Raw genomic sequence first — 19,384 nt, 5'->3', positions numbered from 1 at the left:
ATATAACCCAACTTCTGGGTTAAATACCTGACCAGATGTTTTGTTAAAAACACCCAATATTGTACTTAATATATAACCCAACTTCTGGGTCAATAGAACAGCCCCATTTTCTGGGTTGAAATAAACCAGAAATTAGTTGGTCCGGGGCTGTTTTTATTCCAGATGTTGGGTCACAAATAACCTAACTAACTCCTGCAAAATGACACTGGAAAAGAAAGGAATGAACCTACCCAACAATTCATTGTACTGGTTTGTGTTTGACAAAGACACACAGATACACATTGTTAGTTTGTTTTTTACAGCCATGAAATACGTGACTAAACCTTTGCATTCTCATCTGACACATCACACTCCTCTGTTATGGTGTGGTGGCCATTTCAGTAGATTTACTCACTAACGTTGTGGAAACACAATAAGCATGGGAACTAAATGCACACTTCCTGCATTACTTCAAATACTAAGTTACTCATCTAGTGTGCGGTGGTTTATGGGATGAGTAGTTCCTTCGCTCTGAAATGACGATATGTACATACGTTGTATCAACAGTCCCGCCCCTCCTCTGAGAGACCTGCAGTTGTTCTGGAATAGATTCCAGAACAACTGCAGGCAGGGGGCGTTCTTCTTCTACGGGGGTAGAGAGGGAAGGAGGTGTTTCTTCTTCTGAATTTCTGGCAGACTGATGTGTATGTTATAGGGGCAAGGGTTTAATATATGAACTTATTTATTCTATTTCTTAGTTAATATATCCATGTTTAGAGGGTGTGTCACTTGATTTCTCCTACAAATACTGGTGATACTGTTTAATCATAATGTACACAACACACAAGTGTGATTGTTCATATTATAAACTATGTTGACATAATATAATATCTCCATAAAATACACCCCTCCAACAAAAAATACATTATATATATATATATATATATATATATATATATATATATATAGAAAAAAAAAAAGAGAGAGAGAGAGAGAGAGAGAGAGAGTAGCACCAACATTTGAAGATGTGCTTGATAAAGGGGAAAAAAGGAAATGTTAATCCCAATAATCCCAGTCACTTTTTTAATATCAGCAATGGTAGTGGGTGGGTGAATATTATATTTGTATAAATATCAATCTAAAAAATATAAATATATAAACACAAAGTCCATTTAAAATCTAGACTATTTATATTAATCTTAAGATAAGCTTCCACCTGTTCATCAACCAGTGTTTGCTGAACAACCTCTTCAGTTGTGGTCAATTTGCGTACTTCTGGGGAACCTGCACCAGTTTTCCTGGCCAGTGCCCTGTTAAATGCAACTTTCTCTTTAGTACACCGTTTAACGTCCTGCCACCTCTTTTTCGCCTCTTCCACCTGTCTGCGGGTCGAGGATATTTCATTAATTTTCTTTGTAATTTCGGTCCAGATGGCATTTTTTTTGGTGTCGGTGCGGAATTCCAGCCTATTTAAATTCGCTTTAACCTCATAAACAAGCAGATCAACTTTGTTATCGGTAAATCTTTGTTTTCGCTGTTTTGACTGAGGTGATGGCTGATCCATGATAGAAAGAGAGAAGGAGGCCCATTCAATTGCGCTTTTAAATGCACACAATTTAACAGTATAGTGGGCGGAGAAAAGCGCTGATTACCCGATGAACTGCAGGTTTGGTAAATACGACGTAAGCTGATGTATCACAGCGTGCGCTTTCTGTGGGTTGTCCATGGCGCTGATAACGCTCCATTCGCAAATGTACGTACATCTGGCCCTCCGTCTCTTTATACAAGTTTTTAGGTAGGTTGCTTTATGTTAAACTTATGGTTTCCTAAACAAAGCACTTATTCTTATTCTTATTCTTATTCTTATTCTTAGTCTTATTCTGAGAGTCAAAATTAATGATGAAAATAAATCTGCCTTGACTGGCTTTGGCTTCAGATCTTTCAGTATTTGACCTGACATTACCTTATGAAAAGTTAAACCAAACCCGAGAGAAAATCATGTTATTCAAAGTGCATATATTTGCATTAGCAGTATGTGCATGCTTTAGTCATGTTTAAACAATCCTGTGTGTGACGAGAGTGTACTGGTGCACTTTCTAAACTGTATTTAGGTATAATCCGTGCAAAATGACGATGTTATCAGTATTCAAAGAATCATCTGCCATAATCCATTTCACACTACTGTTATTAGCCCTCCATAGCAGTTAAGGAATTTGGGAACAGTCCCACCATTTTTATCTCCAGAGGGATAAATAAGTGCATCTACACATAAAGTACATGCCCACACTTGCAAAAAAGGGCAGCATACAGTGGAATATGACCAGCATTGTGTAGCACATAAATAGTCCACTCTGTACCCAGGAGGCGTGGAGTCTTTTGTTTATCGTGTCCTGATGAACGAGCTCGACCTAGTTGACTCATTCTTTTGTATAAATGGTTTGTTCACACTCATGCATCATCCTCTTTGCCATGTAAAGAAAAAAAAAAAGTTGAATAGAACAGATTAGTGGACATATTCTGCAGTATGTTAGCAGATCAACTGTACTCTCTCTTTCAGATATGAAGCCTCAACAGATCCAATCTGAAATGCTTCTTGGTGCCAATTGGATTTGTTTGTGTCTGGGTCAGTCTATACAGAATATGCTTACAGCATATCATCCTGTTCACTTTAACTATGTGTAATAAATGTGTCAATATATTGTTACATGACAAGACACTTCTGTTCCTCATTCTAGTACAGTATATCTTTCTCTACACAGTATGACACACACACACACACACACACACACACACACACAAGTTAGAGGTCCAGTCAATTTATTGACAGATAACATTGAAATTAAAAATGATGCGACTCATAGGTTCTCCAACAAGGAATCAAAACCGAAAATAGTCATATTTACAATTGAGAATGTAGCAGGGCTAATGCAAATGAACTAGGTTTCTCTGACAAACACTTGATTAAAAAGATACATACTTTATGCGATACTGTATTTTCTTTGTGAAAATAAAATACTGGAAGAAAAAAAAAACAGAAATAGGCATACAGTCTTAGTGCCAGCCATATAATCTTGTCTACACACTGTTAAATGTTACAAATGACATCATGAAACTGGCACTTGGTCTTGCACTGGCAACTTCCTCCAACAAAGCAGCCTTTGTCTCATTGCCTCTAATGTATTCATTACACAAAGGCAAGTCTATAATTGGAAGCTACAGTACCTTATTTATTGTTACCATGTAGAATGTCAAATTCACCACATGCAAAGCTGTTTACTCAAACTACAATAAAATCATGCTTGAAGAAAGAAGGGGGTAGTACACACACAATGGTGTGGGGTATCGTTTTTTTTTTTCTCCCAAAACCATAAAAAAAAACAAAAAAAAACAATACTTTTAAAATGGTTCCGGTGCCTAAACCGATACTTTAAAAAATAAAATAAAGAGCACAAAACGACAGTCGGCGACAATAAATGCACCATTAAGTCCCGTTGGTGTCGACATCTCCGACTGCGGAAGTGGTCATGGTGTCTACAAGTGCAGCTGGAATACACGGTTTTTAGCTGCATACGGTTGCATATCAGTGTGTTGGAATCCTTTCGAGTGAAATACAGCCACATTTTAGACAGTTTAGCTTTAAGCGTTTTAACCAAGGTTTAAGCCAGGTACTAACAGTACACACATGTACCTTTATCCATTTTATTATAGGGAATTCACTTAAGACTTGTGATGCGTTGTAAATATTAAGCTTCCAAATACAACTTTGACCAAATTTCCTCTTGGACATTATCTCTCTTTTTGCCGTATTGCTACAACACACCCTGCTCAGCTCAATCACAATCATGTGTGTACGCAAGGTGTGAAGAATGTTTGGAGGTACAGTATCTCAAAAAAGTGAGTACACCCCTCACATTTTTGTAAATATTTCATTATATCTTTTAATGGGACAAAACTGAAGCAATTACACTTTGCTACAATGTAAAGTAGTACGTGTACAGCTTGTATAACAGTGTAAATGTGCTGTCCCCTCAAAATAACTCAACACACAGCCATTAATGTCTAATCTGCTGGCAACAAAAGTGAGTACACTCCTATGTTAAATTCCCATAGAGGCAGGCAGATTTTTATTTTTAAAGGCCAGTTATTTCATGGATCCAGGATGCATAGTATCCTGGATCCATGAAATAACTGGCCTTTAAAAATGTGTTGAGTTATTTTGAGGGGACAGCACATTTACACAGTTATACAAGCTGTACACTTAATACTTTGCATTGTAGCAAAGTGTAATTTCTTCAGTGTTGTCCCATTAAAAGATATAATGAAATATTTACAAAAATGTGAGGGGTGTACTCACTTTTGTGAGATACTTGTTACAGCATGAACTTTACTGATAAATACCAATATTCTGTGTGGAATGTGGCTCATCAAATTCCATTGTCTGTAGCCATTGTAATGCAAATAAGACTCCAGATAATATTTTTTTTTTTACTCCGTAAAGTATGTGGAAATTGAACTTAGATGTTGTGCTGATGAAGATACCATTCACTCTGCAATTTAAATAATTTACAATACCAAGAAGCCTCTGCCTGTGTACCACATTTTTATGGATTACACAACTAAGGGCTAGTTCTCGGAAAACAGTGTTACATCAACAAATCTTTAATGCAATGTCAGCAACCATTATGCAACAGTTATAGTTTTGCAAACACATCTAAACAATCTTAGGTTTCAGTATTAGCTGCAAACTGAACATAAGTTTTGAAGTTCTTAAAGTGTTGCTGTTGTGAAAATCCTTTCCTCCTTTGCCAATACTTCTTAAAATCCCAGATGGGATAGCTCAGATTTCTTTGGTGGCATGCATTGCTAATTTAAAGTATTGATTCTCATGCAATGGATATAAGATCAGGTAGAAGGTCCTGTGATGGGATACAATGAACAGCACCACCAAAGGTCAGCTAGCCAGCTACTTTTATTTAACTATTCTTTCAAAATCCTGTTTCTTATTGGTATCTAATGAGGTAAAATCCATGAGTGGCAAAACAGAAGAAGTTGATATATTACTCAATATATTTACAGAGAAATAGCATGATGAAACAAAAAGATTTAAATAAACAACAAGAACTTGAACACCAGATGGGAACAAGTTGCACCTAAGCAAACACTGGTGCATTGTGTTGAAAAGCTGGAATGAATATTGATAGTCAAGAGGTTTTTACAAGTTTTCCTCAAGCCATTTGATATAGTTGTCGGTCATGCGACGTGCAATCAGGAAGTCAGTTGGCCACACAGTGAACATCAGTCCTCCATGAAATCCTGTGTCATAGTGTTCATGTGTCACCTCAACACCAGCAGCACGGAGCCGTGTAACATACATGATCCCATCATCTCGAAGAACATCATACTCACATGTCAGAACGTAGGCCTTGGGCAGAGAGCGCAAGGCAGAGTCTGGAACCAGCAGGGGTGATGCCCTCGGGTCAGCAATAGATGGTACATCCATCCCAATTGCCTCCCCTCCGACTCCCTGCACAACAGCAGGAGCACTATAGTTGTATTTTCTATGATAGGTTTCTGGCAGAAATGCGCTCCAGTTGACAAACTTCAGCAGGCGGGAAGACTCAGGGTTGTTGTGGGTGTTGGCCATCATGGCTCTGAAGAGGGCCTTGTCGCTGGTAAAGTACTCACTCCAGAAACGCACCATGAGGGTGCGGGGCAGAATGGGCATGTCCTGATTTTGCTGATAGGAAGGCGTGTTAAGATCCAAAGCCTGCAGTACAGGGTAGATGAGTGCTTGGGCCTTTAACTGAGCCTGCTGTCCAGGCTCTCTTTGCAACTGTGAAGAGAGACAGAAAAAGATTGGCATGTATTCAAAAAAAAGTATTTCTCAATCCGATGAAATATGTGCTGAAAGTATTGAGAAATAAAACAGCATTATCTAATCACATGTATTAGTCATGGTTATTTACAGGAAGAATTGCATCACTCCCAGTTCTGTGTTTGTCTCTTCACTAAGCTGTTGAAAACGTAACTCATGGATGTAGTAAGAACTAGATTGGAGAAACAGTACAGCTGTCCTCTAAAACATAACTTGCTCAACCAACCCAAAAAACATCTTAAATGGATACTTCCCTACATCTTACCCAGATCTCCCTACTCACTAGGGCTGTTGCTCGAACTACAGATTGTACTTTCGCATACGGACACAAAGAGTATAGAAGCAGATCGAGAGACAGCCACCCGTTTCTTTCTCAATCTCAGAACAAACAGTGCTAGACAGTACTGATCAAATATAACCCAAGACTGTTATTGTGTTGCCTACTTCTCACTATAAAATGTTTGCAGAAATATATTCTAGTGCAGTGTTTGGCGGAAATACTACAGTTTGGGAAAGGAAGAGGGCGCCATACGGTTTCCTTTATTGCGAAAACGGAGGATGAAAAAACTCTGATTTAATGGTAAAACTAGGCAACACTGATCAAATATATTCCAAGATTATATTACTGCCTTGCCCATTTCTAGCCTAAAATGTTTTTAGAAACATATTTTAGCTTACCGTTTAACTGTAAGACAATATTGTTTATTACTAGCCAGCCGCCATATTGATTCTGTGATCTGCTTGCAATAGGCTTGTTCGAGAAAAATACTTATATAAGCATCTTTCCTGATTGTCTGGTCAAAAATAAAACAAAATGTAGAAGGGAAGAACATGACCTGTGTTTAGGTAAGAAGGTACTGCAAAAAATCCCTTTTTGGGAAATATGACAAAGAGGGGGAAAGGCGTACAGAAACTTTTCTGGGCGACAGCCATGTCCCATGAGAGTGGATCATGGGGTCACCCTAAAGGCAGTGTGAGCCAGTGAGTGAACTAAGTTTTTGCTTTGAAGCAAACAAATCCCTATCTACCAGCCTGACATCTGACTCCTGATGTCAGTGTTGTCACCAAATGTCTACTAAGAGTGCCCAGAGACATCATGTCTGCTCCAGGATCGTGTACGCCTGGAAAGTGAAGCAATTAATGTCAGCTACTCTCAATGGTGCAACACCAGATGTTCTCCATGGCCTTAAACAGTGATCTTTAGGGTCAAAGAGGTAGTGCATCTGGTTTCAACCCCCCTACAGTGTTACTGTGTAGTGTAGGTGCTGTGTCACCTGGACTGTGTGCGACAAGGCCCATCACCTTGAATGAGCCATCAGATTGAGGTAATCTAGGTAGAATAGAGCTAGAATTATGCTTCTGCAAAGATACGCGTAAACATCTTCAGTGTTTCAGCTAGCATTTTTTTGCAGCGGGGGAAAAGTGTTAACGTTAGGTTATACAACCATTCCTTCTGGCTTTATACTTGACTTGATGAGCAGGTGAGTACATTATCTAAACATATTCCACATAGTATGAAACTTAGAAGCAAAAATAACAAATTTGTGAAATCAAGTAAACTCAGCCTTTGCTTTTTCTTGGCCAAAATTAGGTTAGGATAACATTAAAACCTTCACAAGACTAAACTGAAGCAACTTATTACGGTGGCGCCCCAGTTGGCTGCCAAGCACTGCTCTCCCACAGAAGCAAGGTCAACCTGGTGATACAAATATTTATTGTTTTTTTTATCCTACTAACTTGAAAACTCCCTCCTGTAAGACCTCCTTCTGTAATTTGAAATACCCAGCTCCCCATGTTCATTGATGTTATGAAGAGTGGCCTCAATGTTATGTTATGGCACTCATACAGTATAAACAACTATTAAAGCGTACTACTTATCATGAATCAGAGAAATTTGCTTAAAATTAACGTAATTTCCTGCTGAATAGTTAAAACAAAGTCCTCCACGATAGGCTATGATATAGTAGGTCACTATTGGTCACCTCAGACCCAACACAGAGAGCATGTTCTTTTGGCTTAGGGTAATACAATACTGTTTATCATAAACTAGCTGATTAACCTTGCCTCAGGTCACCTCTTCATACTGTTCTTTTTCCACATGTAAACCAAAAATAATAAAGCTAACACTAGAAAGACAAAAACAGATTCACTACCTGCTGGGAGACTGCAGCTGCCAGGTTGCCCCCAGCACTATCCCCAGACACAGCAATGCGTCCTGGGTCCACAGAGTACCGGGCCAGCACCCCCTTCTGGAGGAAGTGTTTAACCACATGGTAAACATCCTCATATGGGACAGGGAAGTGGTGAGCCGGGGCAAGTCGGTACCTGAAGAAGCAGAAAGGTGCAGATTAAAGCTACATTTTGAGCCACGGTAAATACAAATGAAAACATTTTTAAGGGGATAACCAGATCATCAGATTAAGGGAAATTGCCCATGTTTTTTTTCTTAAATTAGTTTAAACGCATTTACATGTTTGGGAGAAGAAAATAGGTCTATAAAAGTTTAAGCAACAGAAAGATGCTCATCTAGGCTGTAAATTATAAAAGTATTGGTCAGTGTTATCTCACTACATTTGCAATTTACTTATTTAGCAACCTCTGCACAGGGTAAATTACTAAATTTATTAGAGAAAATGTACAAATTGACAATTTATCACAATACAGATTCATTGATATCAATCTGTTATTTGTGTAAATCTGCCAGATCTAGCCAAATGACTAATTGTTATATATTTGCAGTTGTATTAAAAATCATCTTCTGATACAAATCTATGTATCTTCCAAGTATATAAAAGATACTATATTTAAAATCAAAAAGGTGGTAAAAAAATGACACATAACTTTCTCTTAAAAATATTCTCTGGAAATGTAAACCTGTAATCAAACTACACTGATAAATGGCTAACAAAATAAGTTTCAGTTTCATGTAAGCAATGTTTTGTAATATTCAATCAAAAAAACAATTGATGAAATTGCAAAACCTTTTTAATGTATGGACTGTCTTGAGCCACTACTAATGTTTACACTAACATTACAACCAGGTATGCATTACTAATTGTGTTTTAAGAAGTCATTTTCACCACACCACAATGAGCTATAGTAAACCACAAGCATCTTAACGGTTATAAATGTCAAAGAAATGCCTCAAAACAACTGCAAACTGCACCTATATTATTGAAATAAATTGCATGTTCTAAACTGTTTTTGTTTTAATCTATGAACCAAATGTTGCACATGACTGACTTTGAGATTGTCAAATGCTGGAATTACTCACTGAACCCTTAAAAATTGCACAGAGGAATTCAGATGAGGCAGATAAGGCAGTACCCCCACACACCAGCCTCCAATACATGGATCCACTCTACCTCCCACTGTCAAATCATGTACAGTATGTCATCAAGCACAACCTCGTAATACACACTAAAATGAAAGTATGACTTGGTGATGGAGTACTGGTATTTCACATAACTGTTGATTGACAAAGCTGAAAAACTGAGTATTGTGAATTAGATGATAGCGAGAGGGTATTGGCAAAAGAAAGGTACAGTACTGAGAGACAGAGTTAGGGCCGGAAGTGCCAAAGAACAAGAGTGAGTGTAGCTGTGACAGGGAAAAGCCTGGTGAGACCCAAATGAAAACCTGTTAGCTTCACTCTACTGCATCCTCACTTCCATCTAGCCTGTGACTAATGGAGGGAGGACAGGCACATATGACAACAGAAAATTGTGTGAGTGGCTGAGAGAAAGAGTTGGGGGAATAGCAGGACTTAACTATGAATAATACAAATGAAACAGCAGTTTGTGCAGTATATTACAATAGCTGCATATAACTGGCAATAAAATATGAAATACTTACTCAACAGAAAGAACAACTGCATCTAGCTTAGTGACAATTGTTCTGGCCAGTAGATCATATGGACTCATCCCTGCATAGACAGAGAAGACAGACAGATCAGAACAGAGAGTCTAAAGCAACACAAACCACCATAAGTATTGACATCCAAGGTAACATTGCAGTAACAGAGATGAACCTGCCATCTAATATAGCGGTACTTCCTGACAAGATCTGTGTTACTGCAATTGTTATAGCCGTTCAACAGATTGCAACAACAGCATGAGATGTGTCAAACAGCATGTCATGTGTAAATTTACATTTTGGAGTAGCAAGTGTAACCACCCTCTGAGGTTCCCCCCGCTCCAGCAGACGGTGTGATCCTTACTCAGGAAACTGTGAAAGCTTTGTGGCTTGTGTTTGATAGTTTAATTTTATATAATTATTTATGATCCTGTCATAATAACTGACACAGGGAGTCTATACAAAGCTGTAATTTGTCACATCCATTTCAGAGTACTTTTCTCATTAAAACTAGTAGAATTACTGTGTGAAGAACACATCACCCATACATCCATCCATCTTTCTATCCATCCTTAAAAGTCATAATTCTGTGCGGTAAAGAAGAAGACAGGCCAGCCTATCAACTTACGGGAACTACCCAGACACCATCCTCCACCGTGCAGGTATATGACAGCTCTCCTGAGCTCAGTTTCACCGCCCCTCTGCTTAGGCTGGTACAGCACCACCTCCACTCCATCAAATTTCTCTTCGGTCACCTTGACATGCTCGTCAGAAACAGGCACTACCTTTTCAGCCAGAGTGATGAAGTACATCACCCCCATGTAGTCCTTCAGCCCCAGTAATTCACTGAGGTCTGCCTGGAAAGGGAAGCAAAGCGACAGAATATGAGAGAGAGACACACACACACACATTAGAGAATTGAGCCATGAGTATTACGTCTCATACTGTACATACTGTTCAGTTAAGCTACTGCAGGCTGCTTATCCTATGTAAACAATCACCTTGACCAAAGCTTATAATATTCTAAACAGAAAGGGTTAAGATGCTAAACTATGTGGCTATGCAGTATTACAGAGGGAGAGAGGGACACTGAATGTTGCATGGTAATGTCAACAGCCCCCTAGTTATTTATTTTAGGAAGTCATAACTAAATGATAAGTTATAAAAGCATGACTCGCACTCTATTGTGTTTGATGATGAGGCATGAGGCTAATCAGCTGATGCTCTTCTACTGTCGCCACAACAAAATCATCAGAGTCATCCACTCCAAGCTCTACATGCATACAATCAACAATACAAAATTTTAATATCTTACTTAATACAATACTTTGTTTCATGCTGAAATGGTATTGAATCCATCAGAAATAATGAGTCCGAACACTATTCTTCCTATCACAAATATGTCCTGTTGCGTTAAAGGCAGTAGCCTGCACTTGCATTTCGTGACAAATATGTTAAACTCATACTACTGCAACACCTTTCAAGGTGTTGAATTGACTAAGTATATTGGTCTTGTAATAGTGTCCAAGGTGTAGTGGCAAAAACAAAGCCACTACTCATGTTTATACTAATGTTATAGCCATGTATACATTACCTGGTGTTTAAACCAATTAAGGGTCGTTTTAGTCACACCACAATGGGCTAGCAGATGCCTGATGGTCATAAATAGATTGGAGTTTCCTTAATAGGATCTAATATTAGAACAGGTGAGCAGGCCTATACAACAGTGGATTAGCATCTGACATAATCTGATATAACAAGCATGTATATCCACATCAGCAAAATACAATACACGTTTAACCTGCCACTTTCCCTAAGACAACTTAGCATGTTTTGTTATTTGATATATGGCTACATTAATTAATCCTGTATTAAACTGAAATAACAAGTACGTGTTCGTTCACCCAAAGTGCTAGATAGCCTATTCTAAAAGGGATTTATTTTTAAAGGAATCATCAGTACCAGCAGACCTAATGTCAAGGTAGCCTACAAGAATACATTTTTTTTTTTCCCTTACCAGGTTGCTGAGACTTCTGAAGAAAGAGTTGGTCAGCATGAGTTTCCATCTCTCGTCTATCTCCTCAGGAATTGGCTCATAAATATAATAAGCGGTAAAAGAGCAGAGAGCGACGAATAAAATGATGCTTCCAAACCTCATTTTACAACGAGCGTCCCCAGCAACTGACTGCAGGGTACAAAAACAAAACAGGCTGTTAGCTGTAGCAAGTCACTCCGGTGGGCGAGAAAGCTTACGCTCGGAATTAATTTTGGATCCAGACCAGCTAAATATGACAGCACGTGTTTGGTGTCATTTGATGGTTATCGGCGTGCATGTTCGGAGCTTTTCTTCCCTGCTCGTGCGCACGCAACGCATGTCCGTCTCGTGGAGCCGGAGAATTACTTTTAGTGTCAGTGATATGGAGACAGGAGCGCGCACCCTGTGTAGGACCGTCCCACCTTGGCCCACACTGCAAATTCTTCAGGTGCCTCCTCAGCGTGCACAGCTTACACAGAACGCCCGAGTGAAGTTCGTGCCAACGTGCAACTGATGCTTAAAAAAACCCATAGATTCTGAAACAACGGTGGCCCTTTGTACGAACCAACGTTTCAACATAAAATACATTTTTAAAAAAAATATATATATATTAGGTTTGCCGTGATTTTCTTAAGGGGAAGTCACTCCAGATCCATGTTGATGCACCAAAGTGTCAGCTGTGCGCTCCACGAGACACCCAAGCTTGTGCTAAACACATAGACTGTTAATATTACAGCCAATCGTGGGTACTTGGGTAGCCTATAAATTCGGGACATTCGGTCACAGTAGCGGTGTGGCACATAACCTTGGGGTATAAAAGTGACTGCAGTGCAGCTGAACAGCAATGGTTGCAAGGCAGCTTTAGCTAATTATATTATTGGTGACAGAGGCAGATAAGATGTCGCGTTTCCTGGCAGGACTGACTGCCAGAGCAATATGACTCTCTCATGAGCTCCCGTTTCTAAAGGACCCTCAAGAAATGAACAGAATATTACAGTACATATACTATAGCACAATATTGTCATGTCGTTGAATGTCAGTTTTATGCCCATGTCTTCATGCAGAGGTAGGCCACAACAACAAAAATAATAAAAGAAATAAAAGAAATCACATTTGTGTGGGAAACAGGTCCACACAGGTGTGTCTTTGAGTCAGGCCCTTTACATTGGCAGTCTGTCTCTATTCCAGCCTGTTTCTCTGATGCAAGAACAGACCCATCTAGACGCATGAAGTATGATACAGGATTAATGTTACATTAAAAGGGATCGTCGTCGTCAGAATAAATAGAGAAATGCATATGGAGCCAGAGTGTGCAACACTTTTTTTCTTACTTTCAAGTCTACTTTCAGTGATCAGCACCTCACAACAGCCCTCGGTGTGGATTACTATTATACATTAAAGTAAAGCCACATTTGGCATATTAAATATGATAGCAGTCTATGATAAGTCAGCATAGTGTACATTCTTAATGTATTTTTCTAAATAGATGTACATAAATAAATATTGCAAGTAGCTGACTGTTCCATGGGGGGAATTATGCAATAGAAATGCCACACTTTATAAATATCTGCAACAGTATATTCACCTTTCTCACACCTCAATACAATAGTAACCTAACTACATGCAAGCAAATCCAATATCAGCATGATGGGAAAGCAGCAGGCCTGGACACCAGAATACAATAAAACCTATATGAAATGTATTATATAACAACCTTATAGACCATTTCCATACTAATTTGCCTCAGTGATCATTGTGAAAGCCTTATCAATTATAGCAGCTCCTTCTCGTCATTGCACTATACTGCAAAAAGCGGATTGTAGCACCAGCAACATACATCTCTCCTTTAATCCTGATCGCCTTTATTTTAATGAAATTAAGGAATTATAGGCCTACCCTTAACATTTGATTGACTAAAAGGAAAAGAGACTCCTTGTGATGAGGCATGGGTTAAGCTCAAGATAAAGTCTCTTTTAGTGCCCTTTGACATTCCCTGGTTTGAAAATCAGTTAGATTAATAGGCTGTGCGGGACATTAGTTTGATTTATCTTCAGACTTCTCAGAAACCTGAACCAAATGCCTCCACGTGACTTTGTGTGAACCTTGGTGTCATGATCCTTTCAAATTTTCTCTCAGTCAAGTTGGAATTGGTAATTGGTTGGTATTTAGGAGCAGGCAAGTGTCTCCTTCCATCAGCCATCAAACTCTATCAAGATGCAATCTGCAGGATCCAGTGTGTGACAGAGGCATGGTGAAAGCCTTTGTGAGACCGATCACTGCTGAACGGTAGCATACTAAATATCTTCTCGGAATACAAAATTCACTTCAGACACTCTGGGGTTCTCCCTGGAATTCCCTCCCTACTTTCTCTCCTCCAAAGATGGGCCTCCACTCAGCTTCTAAGGGAGACCACCTCAGTGGGGTAGTAAATGTTTCATGGAGCCCTGTTCACGCTTTGCCTTTTGTCAGTTAGGGAGAACGGGTGTCAGAGGGTGCGTGGGTGAAGATATTGTCTTTATCTGGGTAGAGGCATGCTGTGCAGTGCTATGCCACATGGCCGCCCAGCACCCTGCTGTGTGTGGGGGTAGCTCAAGCAGATGTGAACATTTCTGAAGACTCAAACAAGGAGTTTTAGTACTGTGTAATGTGTGTGACTGCATGTGAATGTGTTTGAATGTGTGTGAATGTGTGTGAATGTGTGTGAATGTGTGTTCATGCGTTAAGTTGTGAGTGCTTGGCCATGTTTCATTCCTTTGTGCGTGCACATTCTTGGCTTGAACACATCTACAGAGGCACATCAAATTCTTATAATTAAGGAACTCAATACAGACCTCCACAGCCAATAATTAGTATGAGAGCAAACTTTGTTACTTTTTAATTTGCAGAGCCCTTGCTGAGGCAAAGTAGACTGGCTGTGTGATGAGAGGCATTTGAAGGCACTCAATTCTCAGTTCAGGCTGTGCATCATATCTTTTTGGTTGTGTCATATACTTTCTACATTCGGACGTCTTACCGTACACATGAAGACAGGTGAAACTTACGCCTCTCCAATTAGAACATAACACCAAAATATGCATCAAACTTTAACCAGATCAAGCAGAATGCCCTGAGAAGGACAATTTATAGGGTTAGGGGGTAAAAGTCAAATACAGTATTGTAGTGTATTTAAAGACAGTTGCTGCTAATCAGTCTCACTTTAGTCTTTACATGCTTATTTGTACATTAGGTGTGCTTAAACTAATATTTATGTACAATACACAAGTTGGTTCAGTGCCATTTGAAGTGGCAACACATTACAATGAGGGGGGTGGGTCCAAATCCTGCTTAGGGCTCCCAAAAGTCTATTTTCATGGCTGAAAATAGTCGTTAATGAATGTTGTTTACTCTTGTTTGAGATGCTGCTACAAACTACAGGGCCCAGTTGTATTAGGAAAATGAACCTATATATTTGTGACCCATTTGTCACAAAGGATGTACGTCCTCAGAGATAATAAATTCACTTGGGGCTAAGTGCCAGTATGTGACAAACATTCTTGGTGTTGGCCTTTTCATGAGATTTGCTAACAATAAGCAACACAAATATAGAATAGAATCAGCCCTATCCTTTAAATTGCCAACAGATAACAAAAAACACCACAAATGCCATTTGGCATAACAGATTTATATAAATTATTAATATATAACAAAATATCTAAAGTAATGGATTCAACGTAAAAGGTAATTATTGTATGCCATAACAAACAATTCTTGAACGTCTAAGCTAACGCATTAAATCGCTTAGTGGAAACCTTCACAGACAATGCACAAAAAGGCCTAATAATGTTTTTTCGCATCAGTGGTTGAACAGTTAGAGTGCAGGAAAAAATAAAGATTTGCATTATTAAAGAACTTTTGAACTTGTGGCCCCACTAGAGTAGACACAATCACTTGCAATTTTCACTTCCCTTTGAATTGACTTGAAATGTTTCACTTTTAATGTTTTCATCATACTTCTTCAGCAGATCTTCCCTACGTGACTAGTAACCAAAGCAGCATTAAGGATCTTGAGGTTTATTATTTCCACACAGTGCGTCATCGTGATCATGGGACTGAGTGTAGGACACAGCCGTGGATAAGCTCTTTATCAGTAGTCGCCTATGTGACACTTTTGTTATAAGGAATGTTGGCCTCTCACCCCATTCCACGTGAATGTCTTGTGTAATAATCGTGAATTTCTTATGTAATCACCAGACAAAAAGAAGGCATTTGGACTTGGTAACACATTGAAAACACATTTACATTTAAAGTATTGGTAAAATAAACATGGTATAGGGCTATATTTGATTATGGCTTATTGAGAAACAGAAAATGATTTGGGGATGTTTAATCACAATTAATTTAATTAAACACAGCAGTGCTTTTATGGTAAAGGCTAGCATCAGCATGTTAACAATGACAGTGGATATGTGAACCAAAGTACATGAACATTTACCCAGTAGTTGCAGAGACATTCAGCTCAAAGTCAGTCAGTAGGCTTATTTCAGTCTGGAAGTGGTGGGCCGACCAACATCGTCATCCATAGATCTGAGCTACTAGCGTGGCTAAAATCCACGTTCATTTTGTCTTTTGGTAACGGTGAGAGATTTATACATAATTCTATGTCATCATGCCTTGATCCCCGTAAAGCCTTGTCCACCTGCCTAAAAGATTATCTTGCAATTGTGCAAAATTCATTAAATGTTTTCCTTCTGGTTGTATCTATTTTATAGTTGTACTAGCGCCTCAGCTCTAAAACAGTTTTATATAATTTTATATTATTCTATTTTAACTAATGTAGTTCATCGATGTGGAGACAGTTTAAAATACTTTAATATACTATGTATGCTACTTGGTAGATTAGTAGTGCATTATGTAACTATAAGTAACTATAAGTGTCAAATAATGCAGTGCAGTGAAAAGCACATTTCCTTCTGAAATGCAGTGGAGTAAAAGTATAAAGTTGCATAAAATGGAAATACTAAAGTAAAGTATAAGTACCTCAAAACTGGACTTGGTACAGTACTTTATTAAATGTACTTACTTACATTCCACCGCTGATTTATCTGAATGTATTCTTTACATTTTACTCTATTCTGTGTCATAAATGTGTCGTTTCATTGTTTTAAGTGTTTTAAAACTAATACTCTGCCATTGATCAACCCTCTCAGAACAACCTGAAGCATGGCTCTGTGCTTGTAAAAGTGCTGTATTAATACAAAAAATATATTATATTCCAAAATGTAATATTTGGTTAAAATTATAATGCCATTCTTCAACAGGAGTCCATTGATTGGGAGAGACTATCATTACCACACCTACACTAATTTTATAATGTAAAGACTATTGCATGTCACAATATTATTCGTGTGTGTGTTTTTTATACAAAAATAGATTCAAAAGAATCAAGAGAATTAAATCTTATAAAATTCAACACAGTACACCATTTTATAGGAACAGTAGGGCGTACTAAAACTATATGCCGGTTTCTGAAACACCATTTGTTACCTAATAGGAAAATACAAATAACAACTGTTGTGGAACATTGCTAATAACGTTTAAGTATGTTCCCTTCAAGTAAATTTGGATTCAATCAGTCCATCTATAGTTGTTGAGCTTTTCTTTCCAGCAGATGGTGGTATGACCTAGATCAACTGCTACAAGACTTCCATGCGTCTACTTTCCAACATATTGCGGTTGTCAGGCCATAAGCCTGATTCTCCAAAATGTTAGGACCTGACAACAATAACCATGCTTAAGATGAATGATAATTCATTTTTTTAAATTCTCCACAGGGGGAATATAAGCCTAGGATGATGAAAAATGTCTCAACACCGAGAGAAACATGACGCATGCAAACCACCAAATGAGTGACAATATATATGCAGACTCATTTGAAATGCTTTTATCTGCTTCTTCGTACTACTCAACGGGTCAGAAGAGGAATAACTAGTTGGCACTTAAGCCATGCACACTGAATGGGGCATGTTCACTGTTTTTGCCTATAGAGTGCATTATTTAACATTTTAACCCACCATTTTTGCATGAAATATGTCCAAAAACTACATACAGTATCCAGCCTCAAGGCTGCACATTTGTTTAAAATAACTCAATTGATTTAAAACAGTTGCTTTCCTCCCTTCAGTGCTATAGAGCCCCCAATAGAGATGCATGCTGAGCAAACAAGGCCACCCAGTGGCCGGACCAGTCATATCATATAATCTCTCTATACCCAATTACTGTGTCTCCAGTATCTAATTCCCAGAATTATATAATCTACATAAAATGTTAGGCTCAATGAGACTCACAATACATATACCCCAACAGGGAAAAATAATGTAGCCACTGTAATATCCATCATCCTTCATGGCAATTTTCAGCAGAGTCTGACAGACAGCATGAGGGTGAGTTTGGATAGTTTTCTATTTGATACACACACCAAGTCATCCAGACGTCCTGGTCTGTAGCTTCCCTCTGTAACAAGGAGCTTAACAAAAGGTCCCTAAGGTTGCAGGGTGTTTTGCTTTGCTGACACCTAGAGGTGAAAGGTCAAAGGTGTGTCAAATACTGTGGCGTATGCAACACACATCCGCACACCAACAAAATATACTGTGAGCAGTTGTGTGTGGTACACACGGCTCATGTGCTCAGCTTTACTGAAGCATAAAAACAATCTGAAGATCTCCCATATAACTGTTGCTAATCTCCATTTTTAATTGATTGAATCATTTTTTTATGTTTTTATATTGTGCACTTGAGAGAAACTCAATCATACTGGTGTTGGTTTATTCATTTTTCGAATGGTCTTCATCTCTTTTTGCAAATTAATTCTCGTTTTTAACTCCCAGGTGTCCACTGTATACCACATGCATTGCATTGTTGTCCCAGAGATGACCAAACTTAGATAACATGTTAGTAATCTTCTTTGACAGATTTAAAATGAAAAATCACACACATTTGAAAAAAATACAGAAGCTAAAAAGTACAACATGAATTGGTCCCAAATGAATCCTGAAAAACACATGAAGCATGGTGTGAGCGATGGAGGAGATGTGCAGGAAAGATGCAGTGACACACAGACTGGTCACCAGTAATGACTATACCATACCATGTAGCATAAACATTTCCCTCTTGACACTTCTGATTCACCTTTAAATGTTTAGTTTAAAATCGTGCTTCCTACTCAGTAGCTGGACACAGTCGGGTTCTCTGTCTGAGATGAGCAGATGGAAAAACCAGAGTCATGATACTAGAGAGCTGAGACTAATGGAATCAGACACACCTACATGTGTAACACAACTGTATTGATGGCGCAGTCACTCCTAAGCTTGTTAATTTTGCTCCCATTGTCAGGTAATTTTCATTTTCTTTCAATAAAACGTTTTACAAAATTGACCATAATATAAGCAGAGTGCCGTTTACTGTATATACTATACAAAAACAAGCCTAGTGTAATTGTATAGGTCCAGGTTTTCCAGCCAGAATAGTACACCTAAAAACAAAAGAAATTGCTATAGCACCGCCCCAGGCTCTCCAATGGCTTGGCTGAGTTGGCTAGCTCATACAAGCCTTAACAGAGGAGGTCACAGATCACAGTGATTTAGACAATCACTCCCTTGAGACAA

General features: G+C 38.6%; 1 protein-coding gene and 1 long non-coding RNA gene across 3 annotated transcripts in view; both read right to left on the bottom strand.

Annotated features, from left to right (window-relative positions):
* Nucleotides 1–19,384, bottom strand: part of LOC120545901 — a 52,775-nt gene that overhangs the window by 21,318 nt on the left and 12,073 nt on the right. The window lies entirely within an intron of this gene.
* Nucleotides 4,427–12,205, bottom strand: aadac (arylacetamide deacetylase). Its single transcript, XM_039780519.1, has 5 exons — nucleotides 11,727–12,205; nucleotides 10,338–10,566; nucleotides 9,710–9,779; nucleotides 8,008–8,179; nucleotides 4,427–5,812 (listed from the first exon to the last, which is right to left on the bottom strand). The coding sequence occupies exons 1-5, from the start codon at nucleotides 11,865–11,867 to the stop codon at nucleotides 5,192–5,194; spliced, it is 1,233 nt and encodes a 410-aa protein (XP_039636453.1). The 5' UTR covers nucleotides 11,868–12,205; the 3' UTR covers nucleotides 4,427–5,191.

This window comes from Perca fluviatilis, chromosome 2 (assembly GCF_010015445.1).
Source record: "Perca fluviatilis chromosome 2, GENO_Pfluv_1.0, whole genome shotgun sequence".
Lineage (NCBI taxonomy): Eukaryota > Metazoa > Chordata > Actinopteri > Perciformes > Percidae > Perca > Perca fluviatilis.
This window is presented reverse-complemented; position numbering and strand designations above follow the sequence as displayed.